The sequence below is a fragment of the Lagenorhynchus albirostris genome, chromosome 2 (assembly GCF_949774975.1).
Source record: "Lagenorhynchus albirostris chromosome 2, mLagAlb1.1, whole genome shotgun sequence".
Classification (NCBI taxonomy): domain Eukaryota; kingdom Metazoa; phylum Chordata; class Mammalia; order Artiodactyla; family Delphinidae; genus Lagenorhynchus; species Lagenorhynchus albirostris.
Window position 1 is genome coordinate 74,159,946 of NC_083096.1, and position 21,446 is coordinate 74,181,391.

Genomic DNA, 21,446 nt, shown 5'->3' on the forward strand with positions numbered 1-21,446 from the left:
CACCTGGCAGGACCATGGCTAGGGGAATACCCTCATCAGAGGGCTTGGAGTCACTTCTACTTGGCAGTGGAGACATACAGCGTCTGGTACAGTGCCTTGAACGTGGTAGGCACTAAGTATCTTTGATGAATGGGTGAATGGATTAGGAGGATGTCAGGTTGCAAGGCGCCTGAGCTGAGAACAGAGACCATCTTCTTGGTACTAAGGGGAGATACTCCCATAGGGCAGTGTTTCAGGTCCCCTCGGTGTCCCCAAGAGGCGTCTGCCCTCTGGCACATGCTACGGCACCCAAGAGCTTACCCAAAGGTTTCACATGTTGGAAGAGAGTTGGGGGCCCCGGGGAGTGGCTGGCTCAGGCACTGATGGCCTGGGGGGCTGGGCTGTCCCTGGAGGCTTAGCCAGGAGCCCTGAGGGGGGCAGGCGTTCACCTCCTGAGCCCTTACACCCAGGAGAGCCATCACCTGCTGCCCGCTGAGGCAGAGAGGGCTGGGAGGCTGAGAGTGGGCGGCCCCGAGGTCCTAGTCGCCGTCCACCTCCTCCTGGGGGAGGCCCCAGCAGTGACACCTGGGAGCGCCCAGCCCGGGATAGGCTGGCATGGAGGGTTCGGGCAGGTGGGGCCGGCAGGCGGGAAGTGGATGCCCAGGGCCCCCGGGCCAGCAGAGGGCCGGCTCGGACAGGGACAAGTGGGGAGGCTGGGGAGCCTGCTCCTGCTGATCTTCGAGCAGAGCGAGCAAGGAGGGTGACCGGAGAGTCAGGGGAGAGGGGGAGAGGGCCCCGCTGGTGTGTCAGGGCAATGGCCACATTGGAGGTCACGGCGGCTGCTTGCAGGGGTGCGTGCACTAGTGGCTCCCACAGCACCGGCTTTCCGCTGAGCCGAGCTCCTGTGCCTGGGGCCAGGCCCCGAACACCCCGAGCCATATCCCTGTCGTGCTGCACCAAGTGCTGCTCCATGATGCCCCCACTGCTGCCTGGACTTGGCTCAGAGCGCTTCCGCTGCAGTATGGAATTCTTCTTGCCTAGAAATTGTCCCGGGGGAAGGAGTTAAGGATAGGAAAGGAATCCAAGATGAAGGTTGGATATCAGAAGTATGAGGGTAACAAGATGGAGTCAAGGGATGGTGGTGGGGTGAAGGTAGGGGATAGGGGTCAAGAGGATGGAGATGGAGTTGCGGGATGGAGATTGGGAGATGGGGGTTGGAGGAAGAGGGTCAGGGGATGAGTATGTATCACAGATGGTGAGGGTCAGGGACTGGTACTCAGGGAAGGAGGATTCAAGGCATGGGAACTTGGGGTGATATCTCCAAGGGTAGGAGATGCTGAATGGTAAGGACAGTGAGCCAGTGTTGAAAACCCTATTGGGGCATTTGCTGGGACTAGGTTGGGCTGGGGTGTGATGCTGAGGCGCTGGAGCCTGGGCCCTGGACCACTGGGGACTCCTTGCTATGGACAAGGGGTGAGGGCACAGCCTGGACCCAGAGCAGACAGGGTGGAAAGGCCTCACCAATGCGGCGCAGCCGATCCATGGCCACTGTCTCGAAGGCCCGGCGCATCATGGGGAACTCCTCGAGCACGGCGTTGAAATGGTCCACGCTGAGCGAGTAGAGGCGGCAGTAGGTGTCAGCACGCACACTGGCTGTGCGTCGGCCCCGAGTCAGCAGACAGATTTCTGGTGAAGTTGGGAGGAGGCCTTCAAAACCACTGTCCACAGAACTCCCTCTCGCTGGGCCTGCAGCAGCTGACCCAGATTCCTCAGGCTCCTCCCCAGATGGGAGAAACTGACGATTACCCACCCACCCAGGGTCCCTAAATGCTCCAAGCATGGTCGCTCTCCAGACCTGCATAATTACTGTCCTTCTCATTCTGTCCGAATTAAAGCTGATGACCAGGCAGCTCTTGCTGGCCCCCAGACTCCTAGTTACTCCACTCCACTTTAATTCCCAACCCACCTCCTGCTTTAGCCCAAGGGGTAGGCCTGGGGCAGTGCCCTCTGTGTGCCCTCCCCTCCCACCCCTTTGAAGGAACACCAAGGGCAACCCAGAAGGAGAAAAGCAGTGCCAAAGGGCAAAGGGTAACACAATGGGGAGGTTGGAAGGTGGTGGGTGATTTGGGGACTGCGAGAATATATGAGCCTCAAATCACTTTGGGTAGCAGCTGGCAGAACTGCCCCCACTGCCACAGGCTGGGTCCCTGATGCATACCACCAAGGCATTCCACAAGGGAGCCACAGAAGTCAAGCCCCTGGGAAAGCACTGCTTTATTCCTATCTTTCTGTCATGGAAATCTCATGAGATCCTTGGATTTCACTGCTTAAGGATTCTAAAAGGCCCACTGGCCCAGTAATTTTCAACCTGGCTATACATTGGAATCTCTTAAGAAGCTTTTAAAAATACAGAACTCCAGACCCCAGACCCAGAGATTCTGATTGAATAGGCCTGGGGAGGAGCTGCAACTCTCTGATCCTGCAGCATAGCCAGGTGAAGACCCTGATCCAGGGGAGCAGTTGCCCTCTGCTCCAGACCCCCCGACCCTCCCTGAGGCCTGCTGACCCCCAAAGTATGATCCATCAGTGAGGCGGGTGTCCCGGGCGCCACGTGCCAGCACACTGAGCAGCCCATGCTGGATGAAGTACATCTTCCTGCCCACGGAGCCCTCACGCACCACGAGGTCCCCCGGCTGGAAGACCTCAAAGCGTAGCTTGGTGAGCACGGCCGTGACGAAGCTGGGGTCGGCGTGGGCGAACAGTGGCATGTGGGCCACGAGGCCCCGGCAGGTGAAGTTAATGATCTCCTGGGCAGGGGAGGGGCCTGTCAGGCAGGCTGTGCCCCCTGCCCCGAGGTGCCCCCATCGAGCTCATCTGTCTCCAGAAGCCCCACCCCTGGGGCCATGATCTGCCAAAGGACGGGTATGCTTCAGTGGGCCTGGGACCATCTCTAAGCTCCTGCCTTCAGAGCTCTCCCATGAGCCTTCACAGGACCATCCCCCACAAAGAGAGACCCCTGCAGCCCTCCCCAGTATATTTCACCCCATAAGAGCTTCAAGAAAGACCCTAGCCCCTAAAAGTCCTCCAAAGGCCTGACCTCCCATGGGGCCCTCTGTAGGCCCCACTCCCTGTAGGTGCACCTGCTGACCAATAGCCCCCACCCCAGATGGCATCCCAGAAGCCCAGGTCCTTGAAGAGCCTCCCTCCAGGGCCCCGCCCAGTCCCACCTCCCGAAGTGGTTCGCTCAGCTCTCCTAGGATGCTTTCCTCGTCAAACATCTTGCCCTGGTAGCGGTGCTCATAGTACTCATGGATGCGCTGCCGTGTGTCAGCTGGCAGCTTGTGGAAGGACATATACTGCTCCACCTGCTTGTACTGGAGAGCCAGCCGATGGCCAGCAGGCAAGAAAACACAAAGACAGATGTGGAGCCAGAACAGTGTGTGGGGAGCGGTGTGTGAAGGAAGGTCACAGACGTGGGCCAAACCCAGAGGGTCGAAACATGGAGGCAGAAGGGTATATAGATAATGGTGGATACAGGGAGGACACAGAGCACAATCACAAGAAAAGCCAGACATGGGCGGGGGGGGGGCGGTCCAAGGACAGGTGCATTGGTCCAAATAAGGAAAAAGTACACACATGGCACAAATGGACATGGGGCAAGGCAGGACACAGAGATCCAACAAGGGCATGCGTCAGAATGGGCTCCAAGTTGAGCTACCCGGCCTCCAGCACCCCTCCCCTGCCTTCTCCTGCCCCTGCTGACCTTCTCCTGGTACTGGCGCCGAGAAGAGTCCAGGGACTGGATGAGGGCAGTGGCGTGGCCGATGAACATGGCGTAGCACGTGGCACCCACGATCATGCTGAGCATGGTGAGCCAGACGTCGGGCATGCCCACAGGTGCCTGCTGCCCGTAGCCAATGCAGAGCATGTGGCTCATGGCCTTGAACAGGGCGTGGGAATACTGGCGGCCCCACGAGTAGTTCTGGGGGGCAGAGCGTATTGCAGAGCTGGGCATAGACCCCTCAGAGCCTCATTCTCCTCCTGCCCCCTCTTCTCTTTCAGTTCTTCTGTCTGCCCCCTTCTACTTTAGACCTGCCTGCCAGGGGAGGAACTTAGGTTTGGTTCTGGGGGGCCTGAGACAGAAGGGGCCTCTTTTACAGCATGGGGGCTGCAGCTGCTGCCTAGGTTTCCTTCCCTGCCTGCTCCCTCCAACACACAGACACTTCTTCCGGGCCTCTTTCCACTCTCCTCTCACCTCCCCACCTCCTCTCTCCTGTCTTCTCTTTTGGCCATCTCTCCATCATCTCCCACCTCCTGCCCCCTTTGTTCATCCCTCCTGCTCAGGGAGAAGAGCACTTGGAAGGCCCAGGAGGGGCTGAACTGTGGGGAGTTCTCACCACCATATGGTTGATGGAGACCCAGCAGTCGGGAGGGAAGTCCTGCAGCATGGGGACCAGGAACTGCAGACAGCCATCCCAGTGACATAGCAGCAGCATCATTCCGATGAGGTTGAAGATGCGAACCACAGCACTGGCCAGGTCATAGGTCATGTGAAAGATCTGAGGAGTCCGAGGAGGGGCTGCTGTGGACAGGAACCCCTCTCTGCCAGTACTTCTCCATTCCTGGCCTTGCAAATACTCTCTTTGAATTTCTCTCTAGCCCCGGCCCTCATGAATGTTAAAACTGTGGCTATTATTCACTCGTATAGAGCTTTACAGCGTATATAACTAATACAAAGGAGGTTGTATTACTACTCTCATCTTATAAAAAGGAAAATCGATGCCAATCATGTGCCCCAAGTCACACAGCAAGTGTCACAGCAGAGACTCAAAAAGGTCTGCTGCACGAGTTGCCCAAGTGTAGCCTGGGAAAGAGGAGAGAGGGCATTTCACATTGTAATGTCCCCAGGGCATATATAATGATTAATGCCAGAAGTCCTCTTCCCCTCCAATAACAAAAATAATAATAGGTAATTTACTGAGAACTTACTATGTGCCAGGCACTGTTCTAGGTGCTTTACAGGTATTAACTTCTTTAATCCTTACAACCTTATCATATGTAAGTATATTTAACATTTTCATTTTATAGAAGGGGAAACCAAGTGTCATACAGTAAACAGTAAAACTGGGATCTGACCACAAGCAATGAGATTGCACAGCCCACACTCTGAACCACTAAAATCTGCTGCTGTCCTGAAGCTGAAACTCAAGCCTCTCCCACACTCTGCAATTCTTAACTCCTCTCCTACACCTTCCTCCCAGAGTCCAACTAACCCTCAAGTCTTTGTCCAGCAGTTGTGCTCCACCCTCCTGCACCACCACCTTCTCACCTTGAGGACCCATCCCCTGAACACTCATTCTGTCCCTGCTTCTCCTCTATCAACTTTGGAGACAGCCCTCCCTTGGAAGCCCCACCCATCTGCCCCACCCCATAAAGTCGCCAGGAGCCCCACCCATATCGCTGTCTGGAGTAGTCTGCAAGCCCCCTGCCCACCTCCCCACCCCACCTCCTCCCACTGGTGTATGTAGCGGATGAGGCGGGAAAGGCGGAGCAGCCGCAGCAGGCTGAGGATCTTGGTGAAACGCACGATGCGCAGGGCCCGAGCTGTTTTGTAGACCTCGGTGTCCAGTCGGGGCTCCAGCTCCACCACCAGGAAAATGTAATCCACAGGAATAGAGGAGATAAGATCAACCAGGAACCAGGTGCGCAGGTAGCGTGTGCGGATGGCCCGCGGTGCCAGCAGGATCTCAGCACCCTCCTCTACCACGATGCCTGTGCGGAAGTTGAGCACCAGATCCACCAGGAAGAAAGTGTCAGAGAGGACGTTGAAGACGATCCAAGGTGGGGAGTTCTCCTCCTTGAAGAAGGTGATGCCCACAGGTAGCACAATGAGGTTCCCCACCATCAGCAGGAGCATGATCAGGTCCCAGTAAAACCTAAGGTAGGGATGGGATGGGAAGTAAGACCACAGTGATATTTCACAATGATGGTCAGCCACCAGACTAAGTAGATAGTCTCTCAGACAAAAGTGGGCAAGGATACAGAACAACAGAATGACCATTCACAGCTAGTGGGAGTGTACATTGGGACCACCACTTGGAAAAATAGTTTGGAATTATCTAGTAAAGTTAAACATTTGCATCCCCTGCAACCTAGCAATTCTATTCCTAGGTATACACACATTCAAGGGAAAAATGTGCTCCAGGAGATATATACAGGGATAACAGCATTAAATCTGGAAATAATCCAAATGTCCATCAGTAGAAAAATGTAGACAAATAAGATAAACACAATAGATAAATAGATAAATACACTATGATACACTCCTACCCTGGAATATTATACAACTGTGAAATCACCCAACTGCAGTTACATTCCGCAGTACGAAGGAATCTCACAAATTAAATGTTGAGAAACGAAAGGATACACACTGTATGATTTCACACATACAAAATTCAAAAATAGGCCAAACTAAACTGCGTCATTTAGGGATTCACAGAAAAGTGGTAAAACTATGAAGAAAAGTAAGAAAATGAGTACCAAAAGTTAGAATAGTGGGTTTGGGAAAGGAATGTGAGAGCAGCAGGGAGCCTTCTGGGGTATCAGCAATGTAGTCTCTCTTGACCTAGATAGTTGTTACATGTGAGTTTGCTTTACAATTATTCTTTCATATGTGTGTGTGTGTGTGTGTGTATATATATATCCTGCTATGTACTATACTATATATATCTACCTTATATATTCACTATATATATCTCTACTATATATATATCCCTACTAAATATATCCCTAATGTGCATATATATATTCTTTATATAGTAATATATATGTAATATCCTTACTATATGTATATGATCTATGTCACTATTATTAAATATTCTTATTATTAAATATTTTTTAAGTTAACAAAAGGTAAATACCCTGTGCTGATCTCATAGCGTTGTTGAAAAAATATGCACTGAGACAACGGATGTGACTGTGCTGTACAAGCACTATTTGGATTATGACTCACCCACTCTTTATCCCCAGATTTCTGAAGAGGTTGCTGCTTTTCCCATCTCTAGCTCTCTGTCCATTCCTAGTCTAGGACTTCATGCCTTCCCTAGCCCTCCCCAGCTTTCCCCACCCCATCTCTCCTCCCCAACACAGTTGGGCCCATAGTTTCTGTTTCTCTGCTGGGATCTGCTCATCTGTGTCCCAGGGTGGGGATGATCTGTCCTGCCTCCCAACTGAAATACCTTTTCAGGTATGCCCCTCTCTCCTCCACAGCACCTCAGACGGTGCTGCTGCACATACAGAGAAGCTCTATAGCAGATCCTGAGACAGCAAGGCTTGAAGCTCTGCACTCCTTTCCTCCCCTAACCTCCCTGTGCCCAATGGGACTCTGGCTGAGCCCAGGCAAGGGTATGGGCAGGGGAGAGCCATACTGCTGTGGTGGAAGCTGTGAAAAGAAGAGGTCAGGAGGGAGTGAGGTGAAGCCTTCATTCAAAGAAGTTCATTGGACAATCTCAGGGTCCCAAGTAGCTATGGTGGTTTCAATTCCAGGACACACCTAGATGCAGTATCAACCCAGGACCCAGTCCCTTCTGACTCTGACTGCAAAAATCAGCCCTTTCAGCCCCAGAAAGAAGTTTGGTGGTCCCCAAGTCCAGGCCTCCAGGAAGCCCTTCAGACTGTGTGATTTCAATCAACAACAAATCCTGGATCCCCTCTTCTTCTCTTTCCTGGCCACTGGAGAAATCCTGTACTGTAAGCTGGGAGAGGAGAGGGAAAGAGGGTTTGCCTAGCCATAGAGCATCTTCACAGCCTGACTCACAGGCAGTCACAAGCCTGGCGTGTGATGCAGGAGAGAGGACAGAAAAGAAGCACAATAATAAGGGGGATACATGGCTTCTGGGGATACATCTGAGGGTGAAATGGGGGAGGGGAGGGAGATCCACAGGAGACTAGAAAAGGTGCACTGGTAGGGTGAGAATGAGGCAGTAAAAAGGAGGGGAATGAAAGGAAAAATGAGAGAAAGAGGAACATTTAGGGAGTGTGTATGTCTGTGGATTAAGATGATGTCTACGTCTCCAATTGTGTTTCCAGGCCCCTGATTCACACCTCATCCTTTCTGCTCATTTAGCTCCCCAGGTTAGGTGCTTTGCATGCATCCTTGCCACATCCAGAAGCTGTCCTTCATTTCCCCCAAGGACAGGGTTGCTCTCCTCCCCTAGCGACCTTGATGTAGAGGTACAGCCTGATGGGGACTATGGAATGGCCCCACCCCCACTCTTCGTTCCTTCGGTCTGGTAGTCGCCTGGGCGGTGGTCATATGGGGGGTGGCCTTGCCCCTGTGTTGCTGTCTCAAATCGCTTTGCGTCCAGGCCCTACCCTGCCGAATGCCGCCTTCAGCACCAGGGACAGCGATCAGAACTACTGTCTGGACACTCCCTCCTCCCCTTCCGCAGCGTCCCTGTTTTTTCTGGTCGCCTGCCCTGCTGAACTAGGCGGGTGCTGGGGGTGGGAATGGGGACAGTGGGAAATAGCGGGGCTTGGTTTCTCCCTCAGGCTGACCCAGAGCCTCGGAACATGACAAAATTCCCCAGATCCCCAGCAAGCAGGACAGGAGGAGAGAGCAGTCCCTAATTCCAGTATTCCCTGTGGTGCAGGTCGGGTACCGGGTTCCTGAAATGGGAAATCCAGGTCTCTGTTGTCCGCTTGTCCCTTCCGGCGCCCCCAGCATGAAAAGTCACCAAGGACCTCCGGCTGGTGATCCTTCACCCAAGAATTCTCGGGCTAGGTTGGGGGAAGTGACTCTGTCGGCCCAACAGGGGACCCCTGGGCCGGAAATGAAGTGTCCGTGGAGGGTGGGGCAGGCCCGGCCCCCCTGTCGCGGCCCGTGAGGGTGGGATCTGTGTCCCCCGCCCTCCCTGCCGGACCCCCAGTACCGGAAGTCGCTGTAGGGGTGGATGATCCAGGCCCCCGCTGACTTGACCCGCTCCTGCTCGATTTCCACTGCTTTGTGGCTGCCGAACACGCGAAGGGAGAACTTGTTGACCGTGGGCTGGAGCAGCGTCCCGAGCTGCCTCCTCTTGGGCTCGGGCCCGGTCCCGGGCCTGGACCCAGGGATCGGATCCGAGGCCGTGGTTGTAGACGCCGGGGCAGCAGGAGGCGCCCTCTCCAGCCCAGGGGTCGCCCCATCGCTGGCCCTAGTCGTCGGCCTCTGCTCCGCCTCCATGACGCCCGTTAGCTCACACGTTTGGCCTCCTAGACCCTGCCGCGGCCATTCGGGACCCCCGACCCCTCCCGGAGTCGGAGCGGGCGCAGCCCGGCTGACTCGGAGCGGAGGCGTAGTCGGCTGGGAACCGCCGGCGCGCGGAGAGGAGGGGGTGTGTGCGACAGACTCTCCCGCGGGCGGCGGGCGGGTTGCGATGCGCCCCCTGGCGAAAGCCGAGCGAAGGCTGGGCAGGGCGGGCGGAGGCGGGGCGGACCGAGAGCCATCCCGGGGAGGGGGCGGGACCAATGTAACCTGTAACCCGAGGGACCCCCCCCCAGGCGGGCGTGGCTTAGCCAATGGGGGCGGTCCTCCAAGTATAGGAAGAGAAGGAGGGGAAACGAAGCCAGTGCCACGGCGAGGGAATGGTCTAGAGTTGAAGGGCTTTTATCCCCTGAGTGCCAGGGAGGCGGAGCCGCCTGCGAGTGGCGGGTAAACTGGATGCTGGTTGTAGCTCGTGAGGCTCGGGAGGGCGAAGAATTGGGAACCAGTGGAAGAGATGGGGAATAGCTTTTAAGATTTTTCTTACCCACTCTCGTTTATGGACTTACTGCGTTTCACTTTTTTTCTCTCAGCACTCTCCTAGGCATACTCCTTTCTTCTGATCTCCTCCATACTGCTCCCCCTCGTATTTCATTTCCGAACTCATCTGCCAGCCCTCACCAAAAGCAATTCTGCCAGTTACTGAGTGGACGCTGAGGATACAAGGATGAACACAAAGTCCTATCCATAAAGCCAGTGCTCCTCTATGCCCGCAGATGAGACAGGTAAATTACAGTGCTATGTGATGTAAAGGGCTATTTTTGGGGTTTTTTTGGCTGTGCTGCGCGGCTTGCGGGATCTTAGGTCCCCGACCAGGGATTGAATTGAAACCTGGGCCCTCGGCAGTGAAAGTGTAGAGTCCTAACCACTGGATCACCAGGGAATTCCCTGAAAGTTCTTAAATATCTCAAATTCTTCCCCTCTTCTCCACTTCTTATTGTCACTGCCTTATTTAAAGCCCTCAGAATTTTTTCACCTAGATTATTTCAGACGCCTCTAAACGGGTCTCTGAACTCTCTCAGGCCAATTATTTTTCCACAGTCTGCCAGAGTTACCTTCCTAAATCCAAATGTAGCTATATCACTTGCTTAATATCCTTCAAACTTCCCCTTCTATAGGATTACAGTTAAATTCCTTAGAATGACATACAAGGCCCTGCAAAATTTGGACCTAGTTTCAACAACCTTTATTGTGATAGTCCCTCTCTTGAAAGCGAGGAGTCCAATTCTGTTTAAATGTTTTGTTCTGCTTTGTCTCCAGACCTTTGCAAATATATTCTCTGCCTGCTATCCTTCTCCTCCAATTAACTTTCCAACAGTTGGTTCAGATGTCTTCTCCTCTAGGAAACATAAATAGAAACAAATTTATAACTCTACTTTCCCAAGCTAGGGTCTAGTCTACAGCTTAGTGACCAGGGCACCGCTGTTTATAACAGCTCTTGTCACACAGCTGCCAATATTTGTTTACAGGTCTTTCTCTTCCATTAGACCATCGGTCCCCAACCTTTATGGCACCAGGAACTGGTTTCTTAGAAGACAATTTTTCCACGGATGGGGGGTGGGGTGGGGGATGGTTCAGGTGGTAATGCGAGCGATGGGGGGATGGTTTAGGCAGTAGAGCGACGGGGAGCGATGGGGAGTGGCAGATGAAGCTTTGCTTGCTCCCCGCCTGCCGCTCCCCTCCTGCCGTGTGGCCTGGTTTCTAACAGGCCACTGACAGGACAGGTCCATGGCCCCGAGGGTTGGGGACCCCTGCGTTAGACTGTGAAGCTGTGAAGAACAAAAGCCTTACGCCTGCCACAATGCTGGACACATAGTGAACACTTAGTAAATGTTTGTTGAATGAATAAGGGAAGTGTTCATGGAAGAGCAAGTGAACTACACTGCCCTCTTCACCCCTTAATTATTCTTCCTCTACTATTTTAGGAAACTTCCTAAACCATTTCTGGCCAACTGATGTAAGCTCCATCTGATTATCTACCATCCTGGCTTCCCTCAAATATTTTACTTGAATATAGTTATCCTCAAGTTATTTTTTTCATTTCCCTTATTATTTCTCAATTCCTTTTGTAGCGTCTCTAACTCTGCCCAGTTTGTCTCAAGGTCTCCTTCACTTTCCTCTTTTTTTAATTCAGTAAATTTACACTTCTCATACATCATGTGTAAGTACGTAACATAAAGTTCTCAAAAAATTTCCCTTTCTTTGGCACCTGATTCTCCACCCCTCCATTTCTCAAACCTTTCCTCCAAGGCCATACCCCGCTCCCCCACCCACCCCGAAACGTGCGTAGCTTTTGCTCAGGAGGAAAGGTGGGAGCCATTCTTTGCTGTGGTTAGGTTGCCGAACTGTTTTAAGAAATGAACTTTCACAGGCTATACTTGAGAATCACACCTCACCACCAAGTCTCAAAAGGTTTGCGGAGCGGCGACATTCCGTAAACAACAACCCCTTCTTTTCAACCTCCAAACCTAACAAAACAAACCACAGAAGTCTCATTGAATAGGTAAAAGATCGGGGAAGGATACGGAAGGACATGAGGGGCTGAGCGCGGGGCGCGGGCCTGGTAATCCCCGACAACTCTCTCCCCGCCCCCACGAACTTCCGCCCTAGCACCTCCTCCGCTCTCACGGGCTGACTGCCGCGAGCTACGCGAGGACGCGCTGGCGTGCGCGGTCCTGGGGGCGGAGCCCAGGGGTAGCTGGGAAGCGACGCAGGACGTGCGTGCGTGCGTACGTGCTCGCTCGCGGTGGCGGCGGCGGATCGGAGAGGCCAGAGCCGGAGACCGAGCTGGGATCGGGCCCCGGGCGGGGGCGGTGCGAGCGGCGCCAAGCGGATCCTGGGGGCGGGGACGGAGCCGGGGCGGGCGGGACTGGAGCGGAGGCCGGGAACTAGGCGGGAGGTCCCAGGGTCTCGGGTTAGGGGGGTGGAGCCGCACTTCGTCGCCGCGGGGGTGCCGGGACTCCGGCCTCAGTGCCGCCGCCATCACGGACTTCCTGTGGGACAAGCGCACGGGCCTCGCCGCCAGAACGGTGAGCGCGCGGGCTGGCGGGCCGCGGGGCCGCGCGGAAAGATGGCGACCGCAGGGCGGGCGGGAAGAAGATTGGATTGGGGGCAAGGGGTCTGGGCGAAATTAGGAGAGGGGGAGGGCTGAGAACTGGAAAGTGGCAGAGGTGAGGAGTAGGAAGATGAGATGGAAGGTCGACCTGCCTTAGATGTATTCTGGAAGACAGGTGGGGAAGTTGGGAGGGATCAAAGTAGGAGAAGGAGTGATGAAGTACGGAGAGGAGTGGTTCCAGAGATGAGAAAGAGCAGAATATCAAAGTTGGACCAAAGCCGGAGAGGGGAAAGACACCACCGTGTCACTTGGAGAATATGGAAAGAGTTTTACCCTAGGAGTTATTTCTGGATTTTCTGAGTGAGAAAGAGAAAAAAAAGATGCACAAGTTGAGAAAGGTTGCAGGCTGGAGATCCTTGGGGGAATGTGGAGAAGGACAGCCACTGAGGGACTTTGGTGGCAGTATGTATATGGTGAGATGACATTTGTGGGGCTGTGCTAAGCAAGATTGGATTACCTGGGAGAGTCTTGTGCTTGCATCTTCTTGGTTTCCTACAAGCCCTGTTAGGCCAGGAATGAATCAAATGCCACCCTCCTCAATTTGAGAAGTAGCTCAGAATAGGAGCCAGATGTTGGAGTCATGCCTTTTCCACACCTAATCCTACCCCACCTAACAAGACTTCTGTCCCCGGGCCTATTTAATTGCTTTCTGCCCTCCTCTTCTCATCTTCCTGGATTGTGACAGTGATGACCCTCTGATTCTTTCCTTGAAGGAAAAAAAGGATTTGTGCACCATGCCATTCCAATTCCAATAACCAGAAGGTGGCCAGCTTTTAGCCAACTGGTGCTGATATTAATTAAAAACCAGTTATTCTGTACTTACTAAGCACAAAAGGGGAGGGGCTGGATGGGAAGCTGACTGCAGCTTGGAGCCACATGTATTTAAAACCACTCAAGGGGGATTTGGCCAGTGATGTGAGAAATGATTAAGATAGTTCAAGGGGCCAGACCCAGATCCCTGTAACTTGCTTATATTTGGTTTATACAACTATATGTAGAAACCTGGGAAACTGGATTCCTGCCTTCAGGACATGGATGGCCTATTTGGGGAGATAAGATACACTTTTAATGATTGTAAAACATTTGTGGTAATAGTCTGTAGTACAGCATTATTTTGTTGAGTTATGAGGAACTTAGCATGGCACAGATCTATCCTAGATACCAGCCAATGATGAACTGTTGCAGTCTTCTTCAGTTACACAGTCTCAACTGTAATGAGCTGTGGCCCAGACCTGAATGTCTTCATGAAGGCATGTTTGAGGAAAATCAGAATAGAACAATGAGCAGAGTGGGGGGGAAGAGTCCTAAAGTTTTTAGCTAGAGTTAGTAGGTGAATATATATACTCCATTAAGGAGGAATTGTAAGCACAGAGGAAGACTGAGGAAGTTGTGAATGGTTAAAAAAAAAAAGTAGAAATTGAAGAGCAGAAAGCAGCTTAGCATCTCAGGAGCAGCCAGTCCTCGGAGGGGACTTCTGAAAACTCAGAGCTCGCCCCACTATTGCTACTTTTCCTTCCCTTCCAGATGCCTCATCCTCGAAGGTACCACTCTTCAGAGAGAGGCAGCCGGGGGAGTTACCACGAACACTATCGGAGCCGAAAGCATAAGAGACGAAGAAGCCGCTCCTGGTCAAGCAGCAGTGACCGGACACGGCGGCGCCGAAGAGAAGACAGCTACCATGTCCGTTCCCGGAGGTGAGCCTTCAGGAAGAGAAACTCACACTTGGCCCACTCACTTATTCGTTTATTCAACAAAGATGTATTGGTTTCAAGCTAAGTAGCTGGTGGAAGGTGATGCTCAAAACGGATAACAAAATAACCTATTTACACTGTGGTGTTAAGAGTCTTATCACAGAGGAAGTATATAGTAAGGGGCTGAGGAAGAATCCAACAGGTTTGGTCGGCAGGATGTGTAGTTCAAGGAAATGTGACATCTAAGCTTGTCTGAAAGACAAGAGAAGTGTCCCAGACAAAGGGAAAGCAAGTGCAAAGGACTAGGGGCTAGGGGTTACTAATGAGCTAATAGACAAGACAAAGTTAGGTCTCCATGGTTTTAATAACTTAGCAGCATGTTCAGTGGGAGGGATGGGTTAGGGATAGTTTGGAGCAAAGCTGGATATCAGTCAGGAATAGCTCAAAAAAGAAATGGCTCTTGATTACATCACTGGAGGGGAAGAGGAGGCCCTCAGAGGGAGTTGTTCTGCCGGTGTTTTCAGAGGTTTTGGTGATTTGCAGGTGTGGGCATCCTCCTCTGTGCTTAGTTACTTCACTGCCCTGGGCCTTGGCCCTCACAGAGAGACTTGAGTGTGTGAGAGCAACTTTTCTAGCGATACTCCTTGTCCTCGGTGAGGGAGGACTTTGTTACATGGTATGACAAGGAATGTGGCCTAAACAGATGCACTTAATGGGTGTTTGTTGTCCAACAGCAGCTATGATGATCGTTCATCCGACCGGAGGGCGTATGACCGGCGATACTGTGGCAGCTACAGGCGCAACGACTACAGCCGGGATCGGGGAGAAGCCTACTATGACACAGACTACCGGCATTCCTACGAATATCATCGGGAGAACAGCAGTTACCGCAGCCAGCGCAGCAGCCGTAGGAAGCACAGACGGCGGAGGCGGCGCAGCCGGACATTCAGCCGCTCATCTTCGGTGAGTGTCAGCCCAGGCCCTTCCCCTCCCCACTCTTCTTCAGCCCTCTGGGACCCTGGTAAGTGAGAAGTATCCTTGTTCTCATCTGAGCATTTGGGGCATGAACACTAAGGTGGGCGCTGAGTCTGTCTACTCTCTTGGAAGCTCTCCGACTCTTGGAGGGCCCTGGAATCTGCTTTGGAGATTGATGGGCACAGAGCATTTGTGAACCCCAGTGCCCTCCCTGGCATGCTGGGCTTATTGTGTTGGGAGCAGCTCCTCCACCCCACAAGGCCTCCACTTTCTAATGGGGACCTTGCTTGTGAACTGCCTTTCTCCCCCATGGACTCCATGGCCCCGTCAGCAGGTGGGCTTGGGTGGGGGCAAGGGGAGACCTGTGTCCGCCTGGAAGGGCATCGTGTAGAGCATGGGGTTGTGGGTGACATTGGCAACGACACCACTTCTCTGCTCTGCCCGTGCCTCTCCCCGTTCCCATTATGGGTTTGGGGACTTGGGATTATGCGCCGCTCTCTCTTCTCACCCCGATCCGCCTTACTGCATCTGACGTGTTCCCTTCCACTGTCCCCCATCATCGTCTGTCCCCCCTGGCTGGGCGCCTGTGACCGGTGACCCCTCCACCACCCACCCCGCCTCCCTCCGGCCCCCGCTCCGACACCTGGCTTGCTCCGACCCCCCCCGCCCCCCGACAGCAGCACAGCAGCCGGAGAGCCAAGAGTGTAGAGGACGACGCTGAGGGCCACCTCATCTACCACGTCGGGGACTGGCTACAAGAGCGATGTACAAGCCAAATCGTAACAATCCTATAGCCTGTAATGGTCCCATAGCCATCCTAACGTCCCAAGCCAACCCAAGTCACAGCCTCTTTTGCCTTTTCTCAGTGGTGTTGTTTATCTGGGTGGTTTGAGTTGCTGTTGAGAATTGACCTCTGCTGTCCACTCCCAGCTCTCATGGCCCCTGGGTTAAAGGTGGTGGGAATCATGCAGGGGTTTTCTTCCCCTGTGACCATCTGTATCTGTTCCCCCTTCCTTCATCTCCTCACCCCAGGTTGCTGTACCCTTTTTTCTTCGAACTCAGCTCATTCCCCACCTTCTCTCCCTCCCTCTCCCCGACCCTGCTCTTTTTCATTTCAGATGAAATTGTAAGCACCTTGGGAGAGGGGACCTTCGGCCGAGTTGTACAATGTGTTGACCATCGCAGGTAACTGTCAGCCCCCCTCTGTACTCCACACCTGGTAGCCATAAAGAGATAGCGAGGGTTATCTGGGGCTTTTTTACTAATGAACCATAGGTAGGATATCTTAATCCCCAGGCAGCCCTGTTCAGTCTGAGATGTTCTTGAGATTCCAGCAAAAGCCTCTCCTGCCATCCTATAGGGGCGGAGCTCGAGTTGCCCTGAAGATCATTAAAAATGTGGAAAAGTATAAGGAAGCAGCTCGACTTGAAATCAATGTGCTGGAGAAAATCAATGAGAAGGACCCTGACAACAAGAAGTAAGTGAGTGAAGGAGTATGTGGGGAGTCTGAGAGGCTCCACCCCTACACAGGAAAACCTTCCCGACCTGGACTAGACAGGCAGGGGAGTTGTAGACCTTCTCATCCATCCATCTTTTGTTCATCATCTTAGAGTAGTAGAACATTAGGGCAGGAAGGGAGGGTCTGTGACATTCTCTAATCCTTTCCCGTTGTTTTCAGGGCAATTAGATTGCTCTGAAGTTTGTCTCCGACCCAAGATGGCCTCAGTAGGGATATGCCCTGGAAATGGCCCTGAGACTGAGAACATTTTCATCAAAAAATTAGTTGTGCTTTTAATACCTAGAACTATGCTAATGAAGCCACAGACATTTATGTGTAATTTTTCTGATCACACACATTCCATAATCCAAATGTAGAATAAGAGTATTAAGCAAAGACATAAGTAGGTATAAACATGGGCCCAATGATGGCTGATGGTGAGTGAATTTCAGGAGCGGGAGTTGGGGTCAGAATGCAGAAGTGGCAGTTTGACAATTTATGGTCCACACTGAAGCCTGGCGCTTCGCAGCTCCTCAGCAAGTAGAACTTTTTTTAACTATTTAAAACGTTGCAGGAAAATGGTTTGAAGTTTCGCAGGTAGTACTTCTCTCCTTGGGTCTGCAAGAAAGGCCATTGCGTAGCTGAACTGAATTTTCTTGGTGGTAATAGCTGGCATGTTTTTATACAAGTATGTGGAATCAACAGCTATGCAGTCCCTCTTTGTTGGAGGGGTGGTGGGCAGATGGGAGCTCATCAGACATCCCCCTTCCCCCATCTCTCTTCCCAGCCTCTGTGTCCAGATGTTTGACTGGTTTGACTACCATGGCCACATGTGTATCTCCTTTGAGCTTCTGGGCCTTAGCACCTTCGATTTCCTCAAAGACAACAACTACCTGCCCTACCCCATCCACCAAGTGCGCCACATGGCCTTCCAGCTGTGCCAGGCCGTCAAGTGTGAGTGGGGCGGGCCGAGGTGGACTCTGGGGCAGCCCCTCCCTCCATTGGACCTCTTCTGTCTCAGTTGTGCACTGCTGAAGCCCCTAAACAGTCAACTCAATTATCTGCAGTTCTTTTATTCACTATCATGTTGACATCTTTCTCTTCTGACTTAACTCCTTCACTGATGTCCTTACCATCACTGATTACTCTTACTCCACATTCAATCTAGCAGGAGCTGGAAGAGAAAGTGTTTGAAGTCAAAGCACCTAATTACCTCTTTTTTCCTTTATTCCCCTTCTTTGGGAAAGTTGAAGTCAGGCAGCAAGCTCAAAGAGACAAAAAGATTCCTCGAGCTAGAGGTTTACATTTGTCTGAGCTGAGAATGCTCTCTGTTCCCAGCAAACCAGGCGGGAGCAGGGAGTAGTGCACCCAAGGGGCCAGGTAGGGACTAGTACATACTTCCTCTTGAGTCTTCATAACAGTACAGTTTCACAGAGTTGAATTCACAGGAGTCAGATAGACACATGTCAAAGTCAGTGCAAAAATGCAACCCATAGGGACTTCCGTGGCAGTCCAGTGGTTAAGACTCCATTCTTCCACTGCAGGGGGTGCGGGTTCGATCCCTGGTTGGGGAACTAAGATCCCGCATGTCACTTGGTGTGGCAAAAAAAAAAAAAAAAAACCAACCCGTAGCAAGCCATCTTTATACATTGGTTGAGAAGTACATGTATATCTGATGTTAATAAGTGTAGGGCTTCTGACGTGGATGGACCTAGAAACTGTCATACAGAGTGAAGTAAGTCAGAAGGAGAAAAACAAATATTGTATATTAATGCATATATGTGGAATCTAGAAAATGGTACAGATGAACCAGTTTGCAGGGCAGAAATGGAGACACAGATATAGAGAACAAACGTATGGACACCAAGGGGGGAAAGTGGCAGGGGTGGTGGTGGTGGGATGAATTGGGAGATTAGGATTGACATATATACACTAATGTGTATAAAACAGATAACTAATAAGAACCTGCTGTATAAAAAATAAATAAAATTCAAAAATTAAATAAGTACAGGGCTTCTTAGACTAGGCATTTCATTTGGATGTAGAGCAGAAAGCAGCTTAGTGCTTCTGGACCTGCCTTCTCACCAGCTTTGAGCTAGGTGACCAAGCCTGGGGTCAGCTGGTACCAGTTAGCTCTGGCCACCTGGACCAACCCTGACCTGGCCTTCTCCCCTGCAGTCCTCCATGATAACAAGCTGACACATACGGACCTCAAGCCTGAAAATATTCTGTTTGTGAATTCAGACTACGAACTCACCTACAACCTAGAGAAGGTAAGATGGACAGGGTCCACCCCTTGGCGAGTGGGCACAGGTGGCCATGCCACTTTGCCTTTCTCTTAGCCCTTTCTGTCCTCCCTTTTACTTCTTTCTCCCACATTTTCTGCTCTGGCTCTGACTGAGTAAAACTGTAGTACCAGAATAGATGGAAGGGGAGAGATACAAGACTTAAATTGGAAGAGAATTTGGAGAAAGAACCTCAGTTAACTTCCCAGTAGAGTGAAAATGCTTTCAAGGTTCTTGGTTTGGGCTTCCTTTTCTTTCTGTAAGGAAAGCTCATCTCCACTGACTAACTGGAGATCATGGAGATCTCAGCTAAGGAAGCTATTCCTCACTTTGCTACCTGCTATATATTTTGAGAAATAACTGTACAATAGTCACTTGGGTATACTCTTCGGATGCATAGAGATTTGCATGCTATTCCAGTTATTCCAAAATCTTCTTCCTCCCCCACTCCTAAAGTAGTCTGCTGGCTGTGGGGGCGGCTGTAAAGCAGAAGGCATGTGTGGGAGCAGGCAGGAGGTCAAAGTTGTTTTTTTAAGGCTCAGAAGTACTTTAGAGAATAGTGGTAGAAGCTCGGTCTGTTCATTCTCAGTCTCGGTGCAGAGGTTCATGTTCTTCCTGCTTTGCTCCTAGAAGCGAGATGAGCGCAGTGTGAAGAGCACAGCTGTGCGGGTGGTAGACTTTGGCAGTGCCACCTTTGACCATGAACACCATAGTACCATTGTCTCCACCCGCCATTACCGAGCACCGGAGGTCATTCTCGGTAAGGGGGGAAGGACAAGGTTGTCCAAGTATGTGAGGGGGTGTGGTGGTGAGGATAGGGCCCCCTGAGCCTCATAGTACCTTTTCCTTCCCATTCCTACCCAGAGTTGGGCTGGTCTCAGCCTTGCGATGTGTGGAGTATAGGCTGCATCATCTTCGAATACTATGTTGGCTTCACCCTCTTCCAAGTAAGTGGTGGGGTGTTTTATATGACCACTAGGTATTCTACCTAATTTCCTTGTCTGCTGAGGAGCTGCCTGCTCACTCCACATTGCTTATCTTCTTGGCGGCTAGACCTCAGCATCGCCTCTCGGTCCCATGCTCAGTTCTGTCTTTGTTTCCCAGACCCATGACAACAGAGAACATCTAGCCATGATGGAAAGGATCTTGGGTCCTATCCCTTCCCGGATGATCCGAAAGACAAGGTGAACCTCGAGTGGGAGGGACTTAACCCTTTTCCTTTTCTCTCCACAAAATTGGTCTCTATCACATCATTTTCTTTTTTCTTTGACACCTGCCCTCCCCTCAGCTACTCTTGAGGGAATAAGGGAATCATCCCACAACAAGAGGAACCTCCTGATTCCTCAACTTCCCCCTTCCCCTCTAGGAAGCAGAAATATTTTTATCGGGGTCGCCTGGATTGGGATGAGAACACATCAGCTGGGCGCTACGTTCGAGAAAACTGCAAACCACTTCGGGTGAGCCGGGCTGGGAATAAATTGTGCCCACCACCCAGAGGTCACTTCCTTCTTAAGGTGTTTTGCCCCTGGAATGCATTTCACAAGCAGAGGGTTAGGAAAGAAGGGGAGGAAAACTGAAAGAAGACATCTTTTGTTGATAGAAGAGAGATAAGAGGGAGTGGTTTTATGGAGGGAATGAGGTTAGACAGCCATGTTTTTCTTGAGCCAACCAGAGATGAAAGCAATGTCCTGGATTCTTTAGGTCAGGCAAAAAAGAATAAACTACCTTTGAAGAGGTTACGTTTTATTGACGAGCTAAAGAAGATTCATGAAGTTGACAAGGATATACAAGTAGAACTTTCAAAGAGTATGAAGGAATAATTGTGCTAGTGGGAAGGTAGGGTGAGCTGTGACATCAGAAATGGTCACGGTGTGGTCATTCATAATGGTAGCAAGCAGAGCTGTGGTCCTTCAGGATTGAAATCTAGGGCCTTGAAGAACGCAGGGTTTGTAAGGCATCGTGCCTCACCTTTTTCCTGCCCTCCACCACCAGCGGTATCTGACCTCAGAGGCAGAGGAACACCACCAGCTCTTCGATCTGATTGAAAGCATGCTAGAGTATGAACCTGCTAAGCGGCTGACCTTGGGCGAAGCCCTTCAACACCCTTTCTTCGCCCGCCTTCGGGCTGAGCCACCTAACGCCAAGTTGTGGGACTCCAGTCGGGATATCAGTCGGTGACGATCAGGCCCTGGGCCCCTCTGCCACTCTAACAGCAGTGGGTGTCCAGTCCAGGACACTGGTGCTTTTTTATACAAGAGAACAGAGCCGGAGCCCACTTCTTCCTACTGGCTCCCTATGTACCTGTGAATATGTGAAATAGTGTAAATATGAAAGAACTTGGACCTATCGCTTCAACCCCTGCCTTGTACATAATGCTATTCCATCTCACACTCTTCCCACCCTCACTTGCCCCTTCACAGATGAGTTGGATGGGGGCAGAATGAGGTAACCAGATGGCATCTATCCCATGTTTTATAAGGAATTTTGTACAGTCTTTGTGAAATAAAATGACGTGCTTCATCTGACCCCCATCCCTGGAATTTGAGGTTTGGGGGTGCTGGGGTGGAGGGATGAGAAGATTGGCAACGAAGGGAGCCCCATCTTA

General features: G+C 51.7%; 2 protein-coding genes across 5 annotated transcripts; one reads left to right on the plus strand and one right to left on the minus strand.

Moving 5' to 3' along the window:
* Positions 1-309: 309 nt before the first annotated feature.
* On the minus strand, positions 310-9,364 carry HCN3 (hyperpolarization activated cyclic nucleotide gated potassium channel 3). The gene is made up of 8 exons (XM_060142306.1): positions 8,910-9,364; positions 5,486-5,915; positions 4,377-4,538; positions 3,743-3,961; positions 3,207-3,353; positions 2,546-2,786; positions 1,501-1,665; positions 310-1,016 (listed from the first exon to the last, which is right to left on the minus strand). Exons 1-8 carry the CDS (start codon positions 9,197-9,199, stop codon positions 310-312), a joined length of 2,361 nt encoding a protein of 786 aa, XP_059998289.1. The 5' UTR covers positions 9,200-9,364.
* Positions 9,365-12,141: 2,777 nt separating this feature from the next.
* On the plus strand, positions 12,142-21,366 carry CLK2 (CDC like kinase 2). Of its 4 annotated transcripts, none has more exons than XM_060136784.1 (13): positions 12,142-12,306; positions 13,917-14,086; positions 14,821-15,046; positions 15,736-15,823; positions 16,177-16,243; positions 16,419-16,535; positions 17,344-17,510; positions 18,735-18,829; positions 19,472-19,601; positions 19,706-19,788; positions 19,946-20,025; positions 20,208-20,298; positions 20,834-21,366. In XM_060136784.1, the coding sequence occupies exons 2-13, from the start codon at positions 13,917-13,919 to the stop codon at positions 21,017-21,019; spliced, it is 1,500 nt and encodes a 499-aa protein (XP_059992767.1). In that variant the 5' UTR covers positions 12,142-12,306; the 3' UTR covers positions 21,020-21,366. The 4 variants fall into 4 exon arrangements, with proteins under 4 accessions (XP_059992767.1, XP_059992777.1, XP_059992753.1 ...); XM_060136794.1 differs by having other exon boundaries at positions 15,739-15,823; XM_060136770.1 differs by having other exon boundaries at positions 12,143-12,306; positions 14,818-15,046.
* Positions 21,367-21,446: the final 80 nt, after the last annotated feature.